This window comes from Vipera ursinii, assembly GCF_947247035.1.
Source record: "Vipera ursinii genome assembly, chromosome: 6".
Taxonomy (NCBI): Eukaryota; Metazoa; Chordata; class Lepidosauria; order Squamata; family Viperidae; genus Vipera; species Vipera ursinii.
In genome coordinates this window covers 71,503,093-71,525,619 of record NC_139515.1, presented here as the reverse complement: position 1 = coordinate 71,525,619, position 22,527 = coordinate 71,503,093, and the positions used below count along the sequence as shown (strand labels likewise).

Below are 22,527 nucleotides of genomic sequence, written 5' to 3'. Positions count from 1 at the left end.
TGTCCTGGTGTTGTAGGCAAATCCCTTGACATGTCACAGAAACTATGCATGAGTATAAACGGAATAGTGATGAAGACATTTATTCATCTGCCAGAAAGCCTGAACGTAAATCTACAAAAGATGGAAAATGTGTCTTATCGATAAACTCTAATGAGTTTTGCTTATATTGTTTGTATTAAAATGTGTCAATTTTAGAGTATGTTCTCATTGAGAAATCTAAGAGAACATTATGCTGAAACAGAGCAACCATTCCATTTCAACAAAATAATGTTGACAGGAGTAGAAAAATACCATACAAAAGGCCATCATCTTAAGGTTAGACCCATGCCTTTGGCCTTCCTATCATCAACAGACTTTAGCTGGTTAATGCTTTAGAACAGGGGTGTCAAACTTCCGGTCTGTGGGCCAGTTGCATCCTGTGGAGGCCACGCCCACCCCAGTTCCGGCAATGCAAAAAAAGTCACGATACGTAGCGACACGTCATATGACGTGATGAGTTTGACACCCATGCTTTAGAGATAGTGTACATTGATGTTCCCAATTGGAGACTGATTCTGGAAACAATTAATTTAATGCTCACATTGCCCCTACTAGCTGCACTCTGAGTTTGGCTGAACATACTTTCTGTCAGAGGAGAACTGCAGATGGCAAGAAAAAGAAATAGGAGTTGGGAATTATTAGGTAATGGAAAGATTAGGTAATGGAAAGATTGACAGACAAGCCTCCACTATGAGCAATGCATGGGGGCTTTTGGAACAGAATAAAATGATGAAACAACATAGTCATGGGCTTCTCTAGAAGGGAATCCAGGATCCAGTGACAAAGCATACTGCATCTCATGACATCATGACCCAAATACTGTAACTTTGGGACCCAGTGGTTGAGGGCAGGATTTGCATCACCATGTTATTGCAAGTGTAGCATTGAAAATGAAATGGCAGACAATATTTTTAGAGCATGGATTAGTTATTAAGTCAAACTGTACCGACTGTGCATGTAGTGATTTGGAATTGTGGAAGTTATCATCTTAATATATCTGGAAGCCAATAGGTTTACAAATTGTCCTTGTGGATCATGTCTCCCTTGTAATGTCTGCCTAGATTGTATGGCTGGGCAGACTATTGAACTATTGTTTCATCTCATCTCACACATGAATTTCTTACAATGTTAATGGCCTAATGCTAATATTCTGCAGTTGCTGAAAAGTTTTCCCATTCATCTCACAGGATAATGGATAAAAACATATCTGCCTGAAACCCCTCACCATCTCATCTGAGGAAACAAAGAATCAAAAACAAAACATAATTCAATAGATAATACCAGAATAATTAATTGTCACGTTGAATTAATGGTGTAAAATCAAAAGAAGAGGTTAGCTGAGCCTGCAACACAGTAGATGCTAACTTTTCAAAATGAAGTTTCTTTCCCAGTGACACACAGAGTCATTAATCAATGCAGGATATGGCTCCTGGAGATAAGGGTTTAATGGAGTCTTGTTCATCCATCTGGCTCATTATTCATATTCAATTACAAAGACGACTGTTTCTTATGTAATCATGCTGCACAACATGGGGTTCCCTAGGAATTATGGGATGACAAACTTTCTAATTGGTTTGCTTATCTTGGAGCAAAAAGATGGTTATTCTGGGTAGGCAGCATTCTGTTTCCCCAACATACCCATATCTTTATCCATTGCTTATTTCCACAGAACTGATTTCTGTAATCTTCAGGGAGAATATAGATTCCACCAAGAGCAGTTGTTTCAGCTCCTGATGCTGATTGTCACTCAGCAAATGAAAGGTTTCATCACAGCTTTGCAGAACATTCTTTATAAAGATAATTGCTAGGATTTCTGGGAAGTATAAATTTTGTTTAAATTATAATAACACAGTTCTGCAGCCTATTGGGGAAAAAATGATAACTTGAAGTGTGTTAGGCTGAATGTTTCACTGGAGGAAAGTCATTTGCCTGTGGGCAAGATGATAAAAGCTCTGGTACAGCAACAGAAGAGTGTATACATTTCTTCAACCTGGTGTCCTTCTTGAAGAATACTGCCCCCATTACCATGAGCCAATTGGAAGATCATCACTGTCATGGTTTATTGTGACAGGCGTGAGCTATTTTCAAACTTCTCCCATGATCTATCATCCTTCCCCCCTTTCCAATGCAACCAAGTTTTTGTTTCTGTTTTTATTAACTATATTTGTCATCTCTCATCCTCAGCTGTGGTTATTGAGCTCTATGTTGTTTGAACCAAGTCTAACACAGGGGTTCTGAAAAAGCTGGTTACTTTCATCCAATCACAGATAAATATAACCACAGGTTAGAGTTTGGATGTGAAGTTCTTCTCAAGTACTCTAGGAATGAAAAACATGTAAATTTGAAACTCATACAGTTTGCTCTCCTCAGTTCAAAACTGCTCAGCTAGGTTCATTGAGGATGCCTGACTTTTGCACCAGATAAAATCAGTTTCCCAAAAGTGGGAGATTTCTTTTTAATATCCATCTTTCAAATTTTCCCATCTAAATTAACAATGAACTATTAAAATCAGAACATGGAGAATAGTTTAAGAATAAGCAATTTTATTAATCTCTTCAAAATATTGCAATAAACCCATTAAGATTTCTTTCTGGAGATATCTCTCCATGATGCACAATAAATACTCCAATACTAACTTGGATTATCCCAAAAAAGTGTAAATAAATTTACACTCTCATTCTATTTGGAGCCTCACGTAAATTGATTTTCTCCCTTATATAACTAACAACTCATCATGCACAGTTTCAGAGAAGATTAATATCAACCCCAAGAGGTAGGCAATCTAATTTTAAATCTTTCCGATGACATTCTGGCCTTTGGAGGAAATAACCATGTATATCTGTTTCTTCCTTGTTTTCTCAATCATTTGTGTATTAGGATAGACAAAACTACATGACAGTAATCACCATACACTGTAATCCCTGATTAGCAATGTTCGTTTAAGTGGTACTTATTGCATTTACGTATATAAGTATTTATTGAGTATTGGATTTATGCCCTGATTTTTTGTTTATTCCAGTATTTATAATGGCTTATATTAACAGAAAATACAAAGAATAGAATTAAATTTAATAACACTGCTTTCATTCTGCCACAGCATAGTTAGTCATTCCCAGAACTTGAAACTTTATATTTGAGGAATTCATTTAATTCTTCATTTAAAATGAATCGGTTCACTTAGATGACTGAAGAATAGCAATGCTTCTACTGTAAAGATTTTTTTTTAAAAAAAAGAAGGCAAACCCTGCTATACTGTATAAAAAAAACTATAGAAATGTCCAGGAAGTCACCAGAATTCAAACTTGACTTAATGCCAGTTTCAAATCTTCTTGGTATTGGAAAAGTTAGAAAAGAAAAGAATATTGCAGATTGTCTGTCATGCTGTTTAGAATCTCCTGTTCAGGCATAACACCAGAAGACATCTATTGTCTTGTAAAATCATAAGCTTGAAAACTTTAAATGAAAATTGTACTCTTGATAGCTAGAAAAATAACTTTGTAAAATAAAAATGACTTCTTTCAATTGTTCTGCAAATACATTTCTACAGGATGGGCTTTTAAAAAAATGTTATTTCCCCAGTGTGGTTTTATTGTTGCAAAATAAACGATTGCTATTTATATACAACATTCATTTGTATGACCTCTCTTCATATGCAGAGGCTGATGAATTTCTGTTTAAAAAAGGAATAAATGCGAGCCACATTTAATGTAATGGAAATCTTCCAGGCTCTGCAAAACATAGTGAGTATAGAAGGTTCCAAAAAGTTTCCAAAGAAATTTATGGCAAAATCCTTTTTATGTCTCTCAAAATAATGACCTGTTTTAAAAAGTGACATTGGTACTAATAGACAAAAATACTCCCCAGCATTTATCTCCTGCAAAACCTTGTTTGAAGGCAACTTTTACAATGACTTGGCTTCTATGAAGCATGAAAGAAAAACCAGCCCTCCTGGCAATTAGACACAAAAAATTGCAGAATGAAATGTACCATACCCAGAGGTAATTCACAGATTTAAAAAAAAACACACACAGACTATTTTTTAAAAAACTTACAAACTTCCCGGAGTTTTTCCTTGTCATAATGCAGTCTCTCGTAATCTTGCAAGCTAATCCTATTCACTCTGATTCTCAGGCGATCTGGGATGGCGTGGGGGCTACAAGGAAATACAGTAGTTCCATCAGTAATTAATTCCAGCTCCAGTCCAATACAGCCTCTGAAAGGAAAGAATCTGATTTTCCCAGAATGAATGAAGAAGAATGGGACAGGAGGAAAAACAAGCCTTAGCCAAATCAAATCCCACCGGCACCTCTCTGCCAATCTCAAAATACAGGCTGTTGTGAAACAATGACTGCCTTTTGATTTGAGAAATGGTATAAGTTTTCAGAATGAACTCAAAAGTTAATCTCTGTTGCTTCCATTGTAAATTGATCTTTGCTGCCCATATGTTAAGATATTCACAGAGGGCCTTTTGTGGGTAGCCCCAGGCCCAAGCATTTAGGAGAGGAAGGGCATCCTTTACCTGCGCCTGGAGAACCAGGAGGATCCAGCCCAGGCTGCAACCTAGTATCATGGAGGGATAAAAAGATTCTGCTTGAGGATATTTTCAGAAAATCAATTCACTTTCATTATGAATTATGAACTGACTATCCACTTCTCGTAGAATTACCTGTCCAATTTGTGTGGCATTTCTATTCAATGCAAAGTCCCTGCTACTGCAAGAGCACTTGTTTCAGGTGCTCTGCCCCAATTTAAGACCTTCCATAAAATCAGCAGACTAAAAAAAAGCAAAATCTAGAATAGTAAGTAGCCCAGGTCAATCTTTAAAACAAAGTAGGAATGCTTCTGTAATTAGACTAATAGATTCTGAAAAAAAAATAGTTTCACCCTGGGTGACAAAGATCTACCTTTGCCATACAAAGGGAAGGTCAAAGTACCACAGTATTTAGGGATGATAATAATGATGATAATAATCATAACCATTCTTTAAAACTGGGTCTCTTGCACTTGTAAAATGTTGGCATTGGAGTGAAATACCACTTGGACAAAGCTTTTAATAAGATTAATCAAAAAGAAGCAAAATAGTATTTTTGGCTTTCCAGGATGCCAAGGAAAAGGATTTGAGGTTTGATTGAAAAGGGGCAAATGAAAAGGAGAGAGCAAGAACTCAGATCACAAAAGGTACAAGGGGGAAGAGGTTAATGTCATAAAAATGGTAGTTATGACTAGGTGATCAAAGTTCTGCTCATTTTTGATGGTTACAAAAAGTATCAGGAAATCAAACACTTGGGCATATCCAGACTTTGATATCACTGATCAACCCTGCATATATTCCTGTACTCATCATATTCAATATTATGATTCCCAGATTTTGAGATGGGGTGAGGGACAGAGAGAATGCAGCTCTATAAATGCTTATCTCAGATAAATATAAGAAGTAAATATGTCCTATCATCCAGAATTTCTTTCTTTTTTCAAGAACCAAATTGAATCCAAACAAATAAAGAGTGATAATCATCATATATCTTACCTTCTATATATCAATAGTTAGGAACCCAAAGCTTCTGCTTTTAAGAGTGTAGAATGCATTTTATAAAGCAATCTAATATCTGCCTACTCAGAAATGTATTTTACATTCAATGGATTCTTATTGCCATGTAAGGAAGAATATGTTAAATCAATTTCACATAAGTTTACCAAGTCTTAAATCTGACTAAACACAATGAAGTTTATTTCCAAGTAGCCATAAATGAATTTTCTCTCTTTATCAGATTTTTAATTCATTTGGTTCTCTCTCTGCATCAGTTTCATATCATTGCTTTCAGATTACATGACAATTTGTCATTTGTGTACATTTGCCTAGTCTTTGTATTTTACTGTTTGCTTAACACAAAGATCATTTTTTGCAGCCGCTGTCCTTGCTATATCTACTTTCAACTAAATTTATACTGAGTAGTACTTATAGCTCAATAAAGAGACAATTTCTACCTTGGATTTAGAATCTAAGAAAAGCACAATGCAAACTGAAGCAAAGGTGATGGGGCAGGGAGAAACATAAGAAAGATCAAGTAGCCACTTCTGATATTGAATCTGTCTTAATCTTTTCCTGTGCCACAGAATAATGAACAATTCCTAATGGAGCTGGATCCCAGAAGGTTGATAGCAAACCATCAGGGAACAAGGGAACTTGACATGAATTAACATTACACCCTGGCTTAAAAGTCATCCTTTTGCAACCAAGATGACATATATGCACAATTTTTTTTCTCTGAAAGTCTGCTAAGACACCAATTAGCAGATAATTGGGAGATGCCTGCTAATAACAGGTTTCTGTCACCCTTGCACTGATTTAAATACAAACACACAAAAAGAAAAACTTGAGAATCAAATCCTTATTAAAGCAGCACCTTTAGGCAGTATGAAAATGACAGGTAGGAATGAAATCAGCTAGAAAATCTGTGTGTGTGTTTTTTTAAAAAATAGCTCATCACAAGCATTTTCTTTGGAAGAACACTCTTCAGTATATCCAAAATAATTACAGTTCTTCAAGCCTCCAAACAGATAATAAATTCACCACCACTAAAGAGCAGCAGCTGTGCACCCCAGGTGCCCTCAAATGTCAAAATTCTTTCCACACAATGCAAGCTGTCATAAATTGTCTGAGAAATGATGGCACCCAAAACTTCCATGTGCTTCAAGGGACAGCTGTCCATTTTAACTGGCATCCAGCCACTTCAGCTAGCCAAACATATTTACCTGCTGGTTTGGGAAAGAAATTCAAGACATGGTGTATGGGAGAAAGCAGAACTTGAACCACAAACAATAGGCTTTCTGTGCGTTAATTTTGCCAATTACTCAACACAGACAAGATTTACTTAAAATTCAGAAACCAGTGGACTGAAAAATTAAGATGAATATGATGGATAGTATTGTTGTCCCTAATGTTTGGAATAAAATAATTGTTTCTGAAACAGTAACTCTATGGACAGCCAAGAAAACAAACCAATGGATCATTAAACAAATCAACCCAGAGTTCTCACTTGAGGCCCAAATAATCAGGTTCAAATTATCCTACTTTGGACACATTCTGAAAAAGGCTTTAATGCTGGCAAAGATTGAAGGAAAGAGGTGGACAGGCAGTAGCAAGCTGTATAGACTCATTTACAGTGGCACTGGGAGAGTCATTGGAATAGCTGAAGAACCAAGTTAGGGATAGATTGTCATGAAGAAATCTAAGTCAGGGTGTCAAACTGCCAACCCGTGGGCCAGTTGCATCATATGGGGCCACGTCCACCCCAGCTCTGGCAATGCAAAACTGTCACGATATGTCGCAAGATCTCATGTGATGTGGCGAGTTTGACACCCATAATCTAAGTGGTCACTAAGAGCTGACAACAACTTGATGTCATGTCATGTAATTTAATTTAATCAATCAAAAGTAACAGAATGTCTCTTGTGAGGTTTCCAGGATGTGAAAACTGCTCCAAAGTCTCTTGAGTCATTATGTTATTGGAATTTGGTAATGAAAAGAAATTGGTCAATTCTATTTCATCCAAAGATTTCAACACTCTAACCTATTGACTCTTAGAAAGCCACTGATTACTTTAAAGCATGGGTCCCAAGGAGCGCAGTGGCTCATGAGGTTAGAATGCTGGGCTGACAATTGGCAGCTTCACATTTGAGACCTGTTGCTACCTAGGGGTGGGGTGAGTTCTCATCACATGCTTTAATTACCATCAATCCAGCGATTTGAAAGCAGGAGACCACGAATGGGTACCACTTTGGTGGGTGAATACATGTGTACTTGAAAGGGGCCCCTGACAGGGCATCTCCTAGGCAATGGTGACACCACCAGCAAATCCTTTCACCATGGAAGCACTTCTGGAAATCAGTGCTTCTGACACAGAAGTATTAGTATTAGGCATCAGTCCCCAAAATCTTCATCTCATTGACCCCTTCCAGAAATTTTAGATTGTCCATTGACTCATAAACATTTATATAAAAATATTTTAATAAATACTACTTTAAATAATAGTACTACAAATAATAATAATCACTCTATGGATAGTCCATTAATCCTTAGGTGTTAATATTGAACACTTTTGAGAACCCTGCTTTAAAGGAATGCAAAGAATATCTACTTTATCAAGACAATAGCACCATTTTGACTATCTGCAAGCCCTTTCATTAGAATACCTTCATTTAAAAATATTATTTTGCTTTGAAACATATATATATATATATACACGGTGGCTCAGTGGGTTAGGATGCTGAGCTTGTCGATCAGATGGTCGGCAGTTTGGCGGGTCGAATCCCAAGTGCCACGTAACAGAGTGAGCACCTGTTACTCATCCCAGCTTCTGCCAACTTAGCAGTTCGAAAGCACATAAAAATGCAAGTAGAAAAATAGGGACCACTACGGTGGGAAGGTAACAGCGTTCTGTGTGCCTTTGGCATCTAGTCATGCCGGCCACATGACCATGGAGACATCCTCAGAGAAGCACTGGCTCTTTCGGCTTTGAAACGGAGATGAGCACCGGCCCCTAGAGTTGGAAATGACTAGCACGCATGTGCAGGGGAACCTTTACCTTTACATACATACATACATACATACATACATACATACATACATATATATATATATATATGGATTTTTGGTTATTCGGGGTTTTTCCCACGTAGAACTAAAGGTGTAGGAACAACGTTTCGATGGAATCCCATCCGTCATCATCAGGCTTGTGGCTTCAGCTTCCTTCTTCTATATACATATATATATGTGTGTGTGTGTGTGTGTGTGTGTGTATAACATTTAATAGGCAATTATGTGCTACTCCATAGAAAGGAAGCATGTTGCCCAGAGCATTCAAGACAAAGATTCTCCATGAAAAAAATTTCCAGTCTAACATTTACTGTTGGAATACTTGTTCCTCATAGGAGGAGGTTTAAGGCAAATGACCACTTCAAGTGCTCTCTACCAATCATTGAGCCAGCAGAAAAATATGCCAGCATAAAATTGCTGCCCCAATTGTCACTTTGCCACAGTGACAAGGCTGAAGACTGCTGCTTTCCTTAAGAAAATGATTAATGGTCCCTTCTAAGATGTTTGCCATGTCCCTCATTCCTTCTGTGGGTTGTCTGACCACTTTTTAGTCTGCAGCTCTTCCAGCTGTCTCCCAAGGTCATTCCTACATACTATTTCAACTACTGATGTAAAAATAACTATCAGTAACTCTCCTTAATGTGGAACAGGGATGAAATTGAATATTTACAGGCGGGTACTTAGAACCTGTCAGAATCCATTTATATCACATTCATAAATGTATGTTTAAAACATTATCCCCCCCCCCATGGATTCTGCCATCTCCCGAGGAAGGAGGAGTATATGTGGATTCAGCAAGCCTTAGGTTATTTCAAAGGCCAAAGGAACCTTTTGAACTGGGGGGAACAAAAGGGAGGGTTAGAGAAGAAGGCATCTGGCTTGTGACTTCTTTTAATTCTGGAGAGGAAGAAAGCAATAACCACAAAGATTCGAAGTTCCTTTTTCCCCCCCACAAAAGGGATGACACAAAGTAGAAGGATGGGGGCTGACCAAATGGGGTTGAGGGAAGGGGGGTTGAACCGGGAACCCTTTATAAAATTTCAATTTGTAAAACAATACTAAGTCCTGTCTTGTTTTCCCACTACCAAGCATGTCCTAGTAAAGATTCCTTTTGAACTAGAACTGACTCCAAGAGTTTTTGTTTTCCTAAGACGTGGTTTGGGGTGGGTCCTGACAGAACCATATGTTTACCCACCTGCCAAGTTGCCAATAATGAGTTACTTTGGGCCTCTGACTGCCAGTTGGACTATTTCTGAAAGCACATCAAGCCCATATCCAAAGGTAACCCTGTTGACATGGAGGGGCATGAGGTAAAACGGGGGGGGGGGAGCAATCAGTAGCAATTAACCCCATTTTCATCTAATGCTGAAGTGACAGGGTAGTGAAGCTACTTCTGTCTCTGTGATCAACAGCATCCAGAAGTAACCTATGGGTGGCAATGGAATTGGATCTCTCTTACAGCTCAAGCCAAATTAACCACAGAGAGAAGTTCTAGCACCTGGAAAGGACGAGATATTCATAACCAATAACACATTTTGTGTTATTGTTTTATTCTTTTTTGACCTTCTATACTTTTCTTCTTAGCATGGAATGTGGGTGAATGTATTCAAGCAGTCAACTTTAGAAGCTAATCAACAATGGGGGACTTGTATGCACCACAAAATACTACATGGTTTCCCTTAAAGTCTTCACAGCCTCATCTTTCTCCTTGCCCAATATATTTCTGAGTTGAAGAATTAGAATTAGAAGGGAAAGCTACATTCACCTGTGCAATCTCACCTCCCTAGCTCATTCAGGAAATATGATCGGTGGCAGTTCAACTATTAGATCTCTAACCAAATAGAGTTCATAACTTCAAAGGGAAACCTCTTCTATTGTCATTCCACCAGAAACTAATAAATAGTCAAGATATAGTCCTTTTTCATCAACTGAACCATTGATTCAAGTACTACAAGAAGTGATCAGCTACACATTATAAGATTACATCCTCAACATAGCATTACCTATTGGAATACATGATTTAGACAAGGAGTAGAGGGAATACTGTACAGATTTGTCAGGTTTGAATCTTTCTGAGCTATCCTTGAAGCAGAAGTGTCCAATCATAGCCAGCATGCAGTTCTTACATGAAGCTCTCAGTAAATGTCTTCACAAAATTCAGTGCAAAGTTTTAAGTGTTTTATAAAATTGCAGCCAACTGTATTCTTAATTCTGTTTTTATTTCCTGTATCTTGTAAACCATTTCGAATGTTTTTTAAGTAGAAGAGTAGGCTAATCTTATTTTAAAGAAACAAAGGAAGCAGTTCTAGTTCTGGCACCTTAATTATTCAAATGCTGGGTCTATTCTTTTCTGCATTTCTGCCCAGGTGACAAGTAAAAAGAAAAGGAAGGAATCTAATCTAATGGAATTGAGAGCAGGGATCTGATACCCAAACAATGCCTCTGCCACAGGTTCAGGCTGATGCAACTGAAAGAGAGTATTTAATTTTAAGCATCCACATTTTCTGACAATTATTTTTAAAGCCTGTGAACCATAACATGTCTGTATAGAGAAAAACAGAGGAAGAATCTATTCGCAAATAGCTGTCAGGCAAGAACCTGCATTTAATATGATTCAATAGGAAATCTGCCTCTTTAAAAACAGAACCCAACATTAAACTTCAGGAAATTCAGAACTCTCCTGGGGCACGTTTGCTATGACAGATTAATGAACTATTTATCTTCTCAGTAAACATGCAAAACTAATTAAATGTCCTTGCTTTTTAGAATAATAGGGAGAAGGAAAACACCAGCTTACAAAAGAAAAATAATTAACCTCGCTAGTGTGATTTCATTGTCAGAACTTAGAAGTGATATGCATTAAATATGATGCTTCAATTGAAAACACTTTACTCATTCAAAATAAGATGTCAACCCAGAAGAAAACAAGAGTCCTGGTTGGGAGCTAGTGCCCACTTCATCTGTTGCATTGTGCATCCATCCACAGATATTCATGCAGATGTGTTTAAGGACAAAATGGAAACAATGGGATGACAAGAAATGCAGATTTGTCCAGACTCTTCTGTCCAAACCTTCAATGTGTAGCATTCAGAGCAGCAGGAAGTATCCATAACATAGTTCCATAGTTGACTAATTTTCTGACTTAGGCTGATCTTGAAAAGCTAAGCAATATTAATATTTAATATTTGGATGGGAGATCACTAGGAAAACTAAGGACTGTATGCTATGCTGGAAGAAGGCAAATGTCAAATCAATTCTATATTGTGCCAAGAAAAATACAAGCATATGTCCATAAGTTATGAATAGAGTTTTCGCAAAGAAGATTACCTTTTACCTAAGTTAGGAAAATATCTTGGACTTCACTGAGCCCTAATGGATCAGCCAATAAATTATAGCAATTTAAACTAGTTCATCAAAACCAACAAAGATACTTTCAGGAACCATTTTCTTTTTATATATTGTAGTTACACAGTTTCATATTTGAACATTCCTTTTCAAGTTTTTTTTGTTTGTTTCTGAACATTGTAGTCTTGCTGAAGAACATTGGCAAGCTAGTTAGAATGTTTTTCTCCAACTAAGACAATTTCTTATCTACTAACATCAGGCAAAGAGATTATCCTGCATTTATATTTAATTTACCATCCAATTCAATGAAATTAAAAGTTTTGAAATTTGTTCCATGGGAGAAAATACTTTTAGAGAAGTTCACTTTCTTCTCATTGTTTGTTAGATTTATAACCTGCTCTGGCAAATACTCAGAGTGTTCAATAGTTTGAGTGGGGGATTTTTGTACTTATTGTTATAGGATCATCCATCTTCCAATTTAAATTCCTTTGTCAGAGGTCAGAAGTCTCCCTGCCTTTCCACACATCCATTAATTCCTAAGAGTGAACATAATGTGGTTTTATTTACTGCCAAATAAGTAGATCATAAGGTAGAGGTGTCTAGGAAGTTGCATTTTCATGGATATTCCTACCAGAATGTTCAGATACTTTTTAAAAAATTATTTTATTAACACTGATATAGTCTGTCCCAAATTGATACCTTGGAAATATGCTGTTCATATTAACTAAGCTGCTTGCTTCATTTATCTATCTTTCTACTAGTACTTTATTCTTCTTTTTAATAACAGCCTTTGAAAACAATTTCCCTTAGAAAACAATTGTGTCATTTTTAAAATCAGTCTCCCCCCGCAAAAAAAAAATAGGCAAAAGTAAGCTGGGATTAACGAAATATTCAGTCGGACAAGGACCTAGAAGGGATGACATCTAAATTCTGGTAAATCTTTAGTTTCTAGCAATTTTGTTTTTTACAGCAGCCATTTTAAAAATGGATAAATCTTCCCAGCATCCATTTGGGAAGAAAGTCCAGAAAATTTCCTTAAAATTCCAACTAATGAGAGGAATCTTATGTCAGTGTGGTTCCATGGGTGATTCTTCGGCTGATAGTACATATAATATGTTCAGGACCAAACGGCAAGTCCACAACCAAAATAGCTTCAGTCACATAAAGGGCCAAAGCCAGCAGAAATATACTATAAAATCAGCAGAAATATAAAAAGTTTTTCCAGGAAGAAATTATTTCAATGGAACCAACTGAGAGCCAGTTTGGTCTAGAGGTTAAGACACCAGGCTAGAAAGCAGGAGACCATGAATTCTAGTCCTGCCTTAGCCATGAAAGCCAACTTGGTGACCTTGGGCCCGTCATTCTCTCTCGGTCCAACTCACTTCACAGGGTTGTTGTTGTGGGGAAAATAGGAGGAAGAAGGTGTGTTGGATGTGTTCATCACTTGAGTTATTTGCAACAATAATAAAGGTGGGATATAATTAAATAAAAATAAAATCCCCAAAACTAATAACGATGACTGAGGTGTCCGGAGAATGTCTGATCGTTGAAGAGTGAATCAAAAGAAATGGAGAAATGACCTAGAGAAATATTAGGGGGGGATTGGCCGGAACATGGAAAATAACCTTTCATCCTTACAGTATTTTGTTTCACTTTTCAATTTAACAAGTGTCTTTATTAAAGAACTGGAATCTGAAACAAAATAGATACAAGTGTATCTAATAGTTTGCCTTCCATTATTTTCTGTTCCTATGGGCAAATCCTTTATTGTAACAAACCTTGCTGAAATATTTTACAATGTATTCGTAGGAAAGGGTGAACATTTTGAGAATTTTGCATTTCCACAGATATTAATCATTGGGTTTTTGATGGGTAATTTTGGAGTTATGGCTTTTATTGTTTCAACAGTGCTAAAAAGCCATCAGAATGGATGAATGGATGATGGATGGATAAATAGAAAGATAGTAAATCAATAGATAGAAGAGAAATAACTAGCCATCATCAATATAGTAGCAATTTTGTCATTGGCGTTTGTGAAAGAAATGGCATAGAAATCTCCAATTCGTCCAACATTTTATAGTTGCATAATTTTTTTTCCTGCCCAAAATCTAAGTGAGGAAAAAGCCCATAATTGTGGGCTGATTTATAGCAGAGAAATGTTGATAAATGCTGTATATAAACTTATGTAAGCATGCAGCTAACAGAATAACAGAGTTGGAAAGGACCTTGAAGGTCTTCTAGTCCAACCTATGCTCAAGCAGGAAACCCTATACCAAATAATAATAACAACAACAACAACAATAACAATAATAATAAAGTTGGAAGGGACTTTGGAGGTCTTCTAGTCCAATCCCCCTGTTCAGGCAGGAAACCCTATACCATTTTAGAAAAATGGTTGTCCAGTCTCTTCTTAAAAACTTCCAATGTTGGGGCATTCACAACTTCTGGAGGCAGGTTGTTCCACTGATTAATTGTTCTAACTGTCAGGAAATTTCTCCTTAATTCAAGGTTGCTTCTCTCTTTGGGGAATAGTTTGACTCCCTCTTCTTTGTGGCAACCCCTGAGATATTGGAACACTGCTGTGATGTCACCCCCTCACCCTTCTCTTCATTAAACTACACATACCCAATTCCAGCAATCGTTCTTTATATGTTTTAGTCTCCAGTCCCCTAATCATCTTTGTTGCTCTTGTCTGTACTCTTTCTAGAGTCTCAACATCTTTTTTACATTGTGGTGACCAAAACTGGATGCAGTATTTCAAGTGTGGCCTTACCAAGGTGTTATAAAGTGGTATTAACACTTCACATGATCTTGATTCTAACACTCTGTTAATGCAGCCTAGCACTGTGTTGGCTTTTTTGGCAGCTGCAGCACACTGCTGGCTCATATTTAAGTGATTGTCCACTAGGGCTCCAAGATTCCTCTCACCGTTACTATGATTGAGCCAGTTACTACCTATACTATACCGGTGCATTTGTTTTTTCTTGCCTAAATGTAAAACCTTACTTTATTCACCATTGAATTTCATTTTGTTAGATAGCGCCCAATGTTCAAGTCTGTCAAGATCCTTCTGTATCTTAAGCCTATCTTCTGGAGTGTTGGCTATTCCTGCCAGCTTGGTGTCATCTGCAAATTTGATAAGTTCCCCATTTGTCCCCTCATCCAAATCATTGATGAAGAAGTTGAAGAGCACTGGGCCCAGAACAGAGCCCTGGGGCACCCCACTACACACTTCCCTCCATGTAGATGCAGTTCCATTGAGGACCACACGCTGACTCACCATCAAGTGACTCTGAGCAGCAGAATATCATAGTGAGTAGCACCCTAAATCTAAATTTCACAATGCTTTGGGGGTTTGATGCTTTAATTTATTAGGCATGCTAACAATCGGTTGTTGTGAAGCTGTTAGGTTAACTGATCTCAGATTTGGGATATAGAATAATTTAAACTATTTTCTAAAACCTACTACTCTCTTTATACCTTGATCCAGTATCTAAAATGAATTGGGATTCTAGAAACGTTTAATTCTTTAAATACATTCTAGAATTTGATTTCTTATTAAGCGACATGCATCTGCCATACATGCTCTATGCAAGCATTTTTAAAAGTATTTAACTAAACATGCAAACAGGGCTGAACTAAATACCTTGGCCCACATCAGACATATTACATGATGCTTCTTCCCAATATCCACATATGTTCAGAGTATGAACTCTGCACCAGTTGAAGTTATGCACTGATAAGTTTCTGGTTATCCCTCTCTCTCTCTCTCTCTCTCTCTCTCTCTCTCTCTCTCTCTCTCTCTCTCTCTCTCTCTCTCTCTCTCTCTCTCTCTCTCTCTCCTATACCTATACCTATACCTATACCTATATATCTTTGTGGGCTATAGTTGCTTGCACTGTGCATAAAGAAGCCAGGAGAACACTATTTGGGATGATTTACACAATGTGGATGAAAGTCAGTTGGTACAATCATGGTCTCAGTTTATAACACCTTTCAGGAAAGAATAAGCAGAGTATTTGTGGATTCCACCACCAACTCTGAGTTTCAAAAGCTGTAATTTCTACTCTGTATTTGATTGACTGACATACCAATGTAACAGAATCAGCAGACTGCTTTGTAAAATATGTCATAATTCTTTCCTCTGAGCAATTTCTGCTCTGAATAGCTTATGAGCTGGAAAGAACATGCCCTGGAAACATATTTTTTCCACAATGTCCCTGCAACATTGTCTTTTTTTCATCCCCATCCATTGGTGAGGTTGTTTTACAGCAACCATAGCTGGTGTTTCCCCTCTTATTCTAACATTATCCAAGGGCAGCCCCAAGGAGTTTAAAATCTGCTATGCTTTGTCACATTTTATGTTGTAAGAAAGCCAGGTGGCTGCAGCCACTTGAAACAGAAGGATGAGGAGGGATTGGAAATGAGGACAGAAAATTTAACACTTTCTTGTCATCCCAAGTATGTACAAAGAGCATTTCAGCTCAGCAATGAGAAAACAATTTTAGTTCCAATGGGAATGGGAATTTAGTTTATTAAAGGCTATGTAGGAAACAGGTATTTCAAGGAAGACAGGTATCATGCATGTGTTCTGAACCCTGTGAAGGAAGAGTGGAATGTGTAATAGACAAACAAATGTGTGCTTCTCCTTGAAAAGAAGACTGCTTGACTGCTGCTTTTTGACAAGTTCTCTCTCAGGAACTTGAGAAAGAGTAATGTTTAGCTATGGTTCGGTCTGTATGAATTGTGTCTTGAAGCAGTGGATGGTTATTCATCAAGGGCCTTCCTTCTCAAGTATCAGAAGGAGGGCGGGGGGAGGGGGGAAGGCAGGCTATATTTTGGATTGAACTACCTAGTCTGTGTTCTCTGAGGTTACTAAAAAGGACTATAAAAGACCCAAGAAATTGGAACACTTTCACCCTCCACTCACAATCAAATAATTTCACTTCAGATGTGACCCTTGCACAACTAGACTGTTATTCTATACCGCCCTGAGTCCCTTAGGGAGAAGGGCGGTATAGAAATTAAATAAAATAAATAAATAAATAAAATAAATTACTCAGCTCAGGGTTGTCAGCAACTTTAGCACAGGCCCCCCCCCAACCTTTTGGGTACCAGGGACCACTTTCCTGGAGGAAGATTTTTTTCCATGGACAGGAGGGGGTGTGATTTTGTGTACTGCCTGCATCCCACAGATGGCGCTTCACTAGTTTGTACAGCCTGGTTGCTGGCATGCCAGGGCCCAGTGCTGGTCCAAGGACCAGGGGTTGGGGACCCCTGTTCTAGCATAAGTAACTTTTGTTCAGTATCAGTTTCAGGCACTGGTTGGCACAATGCATTGCTGGAAATGCTAGCTTTGGTGAAAGCATTTCCAGATGACTACAGGATTCATGCTACATAAACCATGCAGAGAAGGAGAAGATGAAGCCTGAAAGAAAAAGGTGATACTTAAAAATAGGGAAGGGAAAGACAAGTAAGTACTCACATGGTAAAAGAATCAGGGGGAGCCGAAACTCTCCTCAGGTCAGCAGATGGCACTTTTTGGATGCTATAGGCAGCAGGAAATGAGTAGCCACAGCAGGATCAGCACAACAGGATGGACAAACAAGAAAAAAGCCCAGACAGACAGACAGAAAGAGAGAAAGAAAGAGAGAAAGACAGACAACATTTAACCAAAACAAAAGGAAAGCATTACATACAAGCTAAATGGAGATGTATATTAAGTTCTAGGGCAGCGTACCCAAAGCCAAGGATAGATACCAGCGAGCACAATGAAAAGAAATGGTTCTGGTACTATAGCATGAGACAGCACAAGGGCAAAAGGTAGAGACTCTTGTAGCAGGATGTAATCTTGGACATGGCAAGAGGTGAAGGGCTCTGATAGAGAAAGGCGGAAGCTATCAGAAAAATTGCTCCAGGTACCTCCATTGATGAAGACCTCACCCAAAGTACGACTCAGTATTTCAAATATATTGGTATTCAGACATATTGGTGTTTTCCAAACAGTACTATAACACTAATCCTTCAAAATTTAATGCAGGCAGACCCTGCTTATTGACTTTAGTGGACAAGAAAGAGAAAATACAGGTACAAAATGATAGGGGAACTGCTGTGCACATTTTCGATCCAGGCAGAGTTTTGAAAAGGCATTGCATCTACAGTTCTTTTTACTAACAGTAAATAGCTGCTACCGTCTCAGTATAAATGGATTCCCTACTTCCTCATCTGTCTCATAACCATTCCTTTCACCTCATTTAATTGTTATTAGTCCAGTGGTCTTGTCATTATTATTCACAGTTTGGGATTTTTGCAGCAGGGGAGAACCAAGTTTTGGAAAAAAAAACGAGATGTGTTTTCCTGCACATAGGTCAAACAAGGCCCCAATGAAATCACATGGAACATGGTTTAAAGAAAGCAGGTAATACAATTTCAAACAAAGCTACAAACATGCAACTATCTCAACACCAATTTGAATAGGCCCAACAAAATATTTATTGTAGGTTCTGAAATTGGAATAGAAAAATTTTGTTCACTTTCTCTCCCACATACACGTGTGAAGATCAGCCAGAGCTGTGCACTATCCTTACTTGCAACACCAGTATAGCCCCTCATGATATGCTGTATAGATAATAATAGTATGTCCCAGACTATTTCATTACTTGAACAACATCGGACTGAAGAGGATCTGGTTTCGATCCATTAGCAGTACAAATATAAAATTACATTATCCAGAATGCTCATTGTTCATTATAAAGTCCTCTCATCCTCTTTCTTGTTCAATTAAAAATGATCAGCCTTACAAACACAAGAGCAGTTTACGCCTGATATAAAAGGGGTCTGTTTGTCTTTCTCCCAGAACTACGTACATGAGAGCTTTGGAGAAATGCAAAGTACATTTCACGTGTGACATTTTTCTGTTTGATGTTTAATCAGAAAGACTTGTGGGCATCAAACTTAATTTCCTCCCCCTCCCCCTTTAATTTAGCCCAAAGTCAATGAATTGTAACCTAGAGTAGGAACAAGATAAAACTTAAAGACAACTAAAAAAATCCATAACCAAAACTAAACAGTTTTAAATGGAAAGGATCATTTGCAGATTTCTAGGTCTCCAACTTGGATTTCTTGGACAAAGGGATAGTTTTTAATATTGCAGTTCTAAGGCTCATTCCATAATGGATACATTTTAAATCCAAATACACATAATTAGATTGATAATATTAATCTCCCCTTTTTACTCAAAAAATCACTGTTTACTGGGTCTTAATCTCCCTGTAACAATTTTGTGCTGCTAATGAATGTTCTGTTCTCCCATTAAGCCAGCCAATGTTCCTTCCATTTGATCAATAAAAGGGTGCAAAATTCAGAAACTAGCTGAATGCGTGCGCACACACACACACACACACACACACACAGAGACACATTATCATTCTTCCCTTATAATGTTTGCTTTAAAAAGGGAAGGAGGAAATTGCTGTCCAATGGAGCTCCAAAATATATCAGTGCAGTGTGTAGTAGCTGTGAAAAGGCAAATTCCATGCTAAGATTACTAAGAGAGGGATTGAAAATAAAATTGCAGATATCATTGTGTTCTTATAAAAAAAAATATGGCACATACAGTACAGGTTTAGAATACTTTGCATGACGGAGCAGTGGGCTAATGGCTCCTTAAGTAACACCAGCTGCCTGCAATTAGTGCAGGTTCGCATCCCACCAGGCTCAAGGTTGACTCAGCCTTCCATCCTTCCGAGGTAGGTAAAATGAGGACCCAGATTGTTGGGGGCAATTAAGCTGACTTTGTAATAATGCCGCTTGGGGTGTGTGTGAAAGCCCTAATAAGCAGGCATATACATAGAATGAAGGCTACTGCTAAGCTTGTAAGCCGCCCTGAGTCTTCAGAGAAGGGCGGGATATCAATGGAATTTTTAAAAAAAATGGAAGAAGTGGGCAACAAAAAAGATCAGAAGTCATGAACAACTTCTTAAGAAGAGGGTAGAATGTCTGGGAATGTTTAGCTTGGAAGAAAAAGTAATTGATGGGAACATGACTCAGGTGTATAAAATGTGCACCGCTAGGAGGAAATGGACAGGGATAACTATGTATTTATGTATCACTTTGATACCTCGATGCAATCGTACACAGACTCATGAGGTGGAAGATTTTCTCCTTTCAACTTTTAGGCCAATGTTTGTGTGTTTTTTTTTAAAAAACACCCTCTTTTTCATAAATCACACAAATTTGTGAGCAGAAGATGGGCCATTAACTTGACTGGGTTTTAAACAGGACTGGATAAATCTATGGGAGACAAGCCTATCGAGGACTCTTCAACTGAATGTCACACTGAGGAGGATCTAGTTTCAATCCATTAGTAATACAAATATAAAATTACATTATCCAGAATGCTCAATGTTCATGAGCATTATCCAGAATGCTCATTGTTCATTGTTAATATTACATATTGTCTCCTCATTGGGAGAAGATACCTTCAAAAAACAGTTGCAGGACAGTACAGTTAGGAGAAAATATATTTCTCTCTCCCACTTGCAAACTTCCAAAACCAACCGTGAGGAAGAAAATGCTGAAATAAAATGGGTAACTTGGCCTGAGTAATGGTGCTTCCCTTGTGCTCTCTTTACAGCAGAGATGTCAAACACAAGGCCCGGGGGGCTGGATCCGCCCCGTGAAGTGGTATCATGTGGCCCGCAAAGCCATCCTGGAAACAGGATGCCTTGGCCCCAGCCCAGAGACCCTCCTTCTGCCAGAGACCCTCAGATTTGTCCCACTCCTGCCCAGGCCCCCATAGACACCCTTGATGTGAACGATGTAGAGCTGGCCACGCCCACCCAGTAGGCCATATGCACTCTAGCCACGCCCACCCAGTAGGCCACGCCCACCCTGGCCATACCCACCCGGCCCCGAGGGCAACCGCAATGCTGATGCGGCCCTCAATGAAATTGAGTTTGACGCCCCTGCTTTACAGTGTCACAGGAGGCTATCGCCAATCTCAGATGACTGCAGAGCTTATGTGTGAAACAGGAGGTTGTCTTTTGATCAGAAAATGCCTTTTCGAGAAGCTGGATGCTGATAATGTAGCACTTTTCTCTTCAAAGTGACATTCCGATTATGTATCAGATTTGTATCTCCAGTCTGGCAAAATTGCAGTATTGTTACTACAAAGCCAATTTTCATTTATTTCATTCATCACCCATTTTCTCCTCCTAGAAATAGCGGGAGGTGAAAGGCAAGTCATTCTTTTGCTGGATTAATTCAGTCCGATGCAGAGCATAAAGGGACAGGAAAGATAAAAGCCATAAACAAATATATTTTTCTTCCCTGCTTTGGATGGAAACAACATCGAGATTGGTGGCGCTTAAATCTTGTTCCAGAATGGCTTACTATCTTTGCAAAAGAATGCTTGTCAATATACACACATATATACACATTCTTGTAAATGCATTCAGAGTTTGTAAGGATATCTATGTTAATTGCAGTTCTCAAATTACATGTGGTTTATTAAAAGAGAGAAAGAAACCCTGGCTTCCCTAATTGTATGATTCCTTTAGTTCTTTTCTTCAGAAAATCATGGCTTTTAAACGCAAACAATTTTCTCTATTTATGGAATTTTGTGGAGGTCCAAACAATGCCACCCTCTATTTATAAGCATCCAGAATTCTACTTTTTTCTTTCCAGAAAAAAAATCCATTGTAGAAGACATTGTAGATAGGATGGCTGCACAATGTAATTTAACTAGCAGGGCAAGCAGAAATCCTATGTGAAAATACTTACAGTATGCGTGAAACTACAGACTGAAGGACTTCAAGGGTTTGCAGATGTCTTTAAATTTATGTCCTTCAATTTCTTTCAACTCTTTATTTGCCATCATAACGACCCTTAGGACAAACTCTCATGACAAATGAAAAGATGAATCACTGGCATATGTAACATAATCTGCTCGTGTTTATAGCAGCCCCAGATTATGTATAAACCACACATGGTTGGTTCTCTACAGGTTAGGGCAGAGTTTTTCAACCTTAGCAACTTTAAGAAGTGCAGACTTCAACTCCCAGAATTCCCCAGCCAGCCACTGAATTATGGAATGCCCAATTTTAATGAAAATAATTATTCATGCTACTGCAAATTTTAGCAAGCGGATATTAGGTAAGTCAAATGGGAAGCCAAAGCTTCATGGATCTTCCTTCCTGCTCATCTGTGTGTTACCTTAACATTCATCTGCACTTGCTGCTTGTCCCCACCATGAGGCTGGGCCATCTATTGTTTCAGGAAACAGGAACAATTGATATTGACCTCAGTCCGCCCCTGAGCTTCTAAGAACTCCACTTGTGTTTTCTTGTGCTACCTCAACAGAAGCATTTTTACCCTTCTACTGGTGTGTTTTTGGTCTCCCTTCTATCTTATACAAATGCCTCCATTCCAACTGGTCAAATGATTCTTCCTTACTCCCCTCCCAGTCCACACTTCCTGACTTTGATAGACCTTTTACATTGGATGTCTTTGACCCAGTTTTCTCCCCCCCCCCCGCCTGCCAGTCC

General features: G+C 38.3%; 1 protein-coding gene across 1 annotated transcript in view; it reads right to left on the bottom strand.

Moving 5' to 3' along the window:
* Positions 1 to 22,527, bottom strand: part of DGKI (diacylglycerol kinase iota) — a gene marked incomplete at both ends in the record, with an annotated part of 275,825 nt that overhangs the window by 63,575 nt on the left and 189,723 nt on the right. Inside the window, one exon of the mRNA XM_083365474.1 lies at positions 4,092 to 4,192. Within this exon, the coding sequence (XP_083221600.1) occupies positions 4,092 to 4,192 (101 nt within the window). The remainder of the gene's footprint in view (positions 1 to 4,091; positions 4,193 to 22,527) is intronic.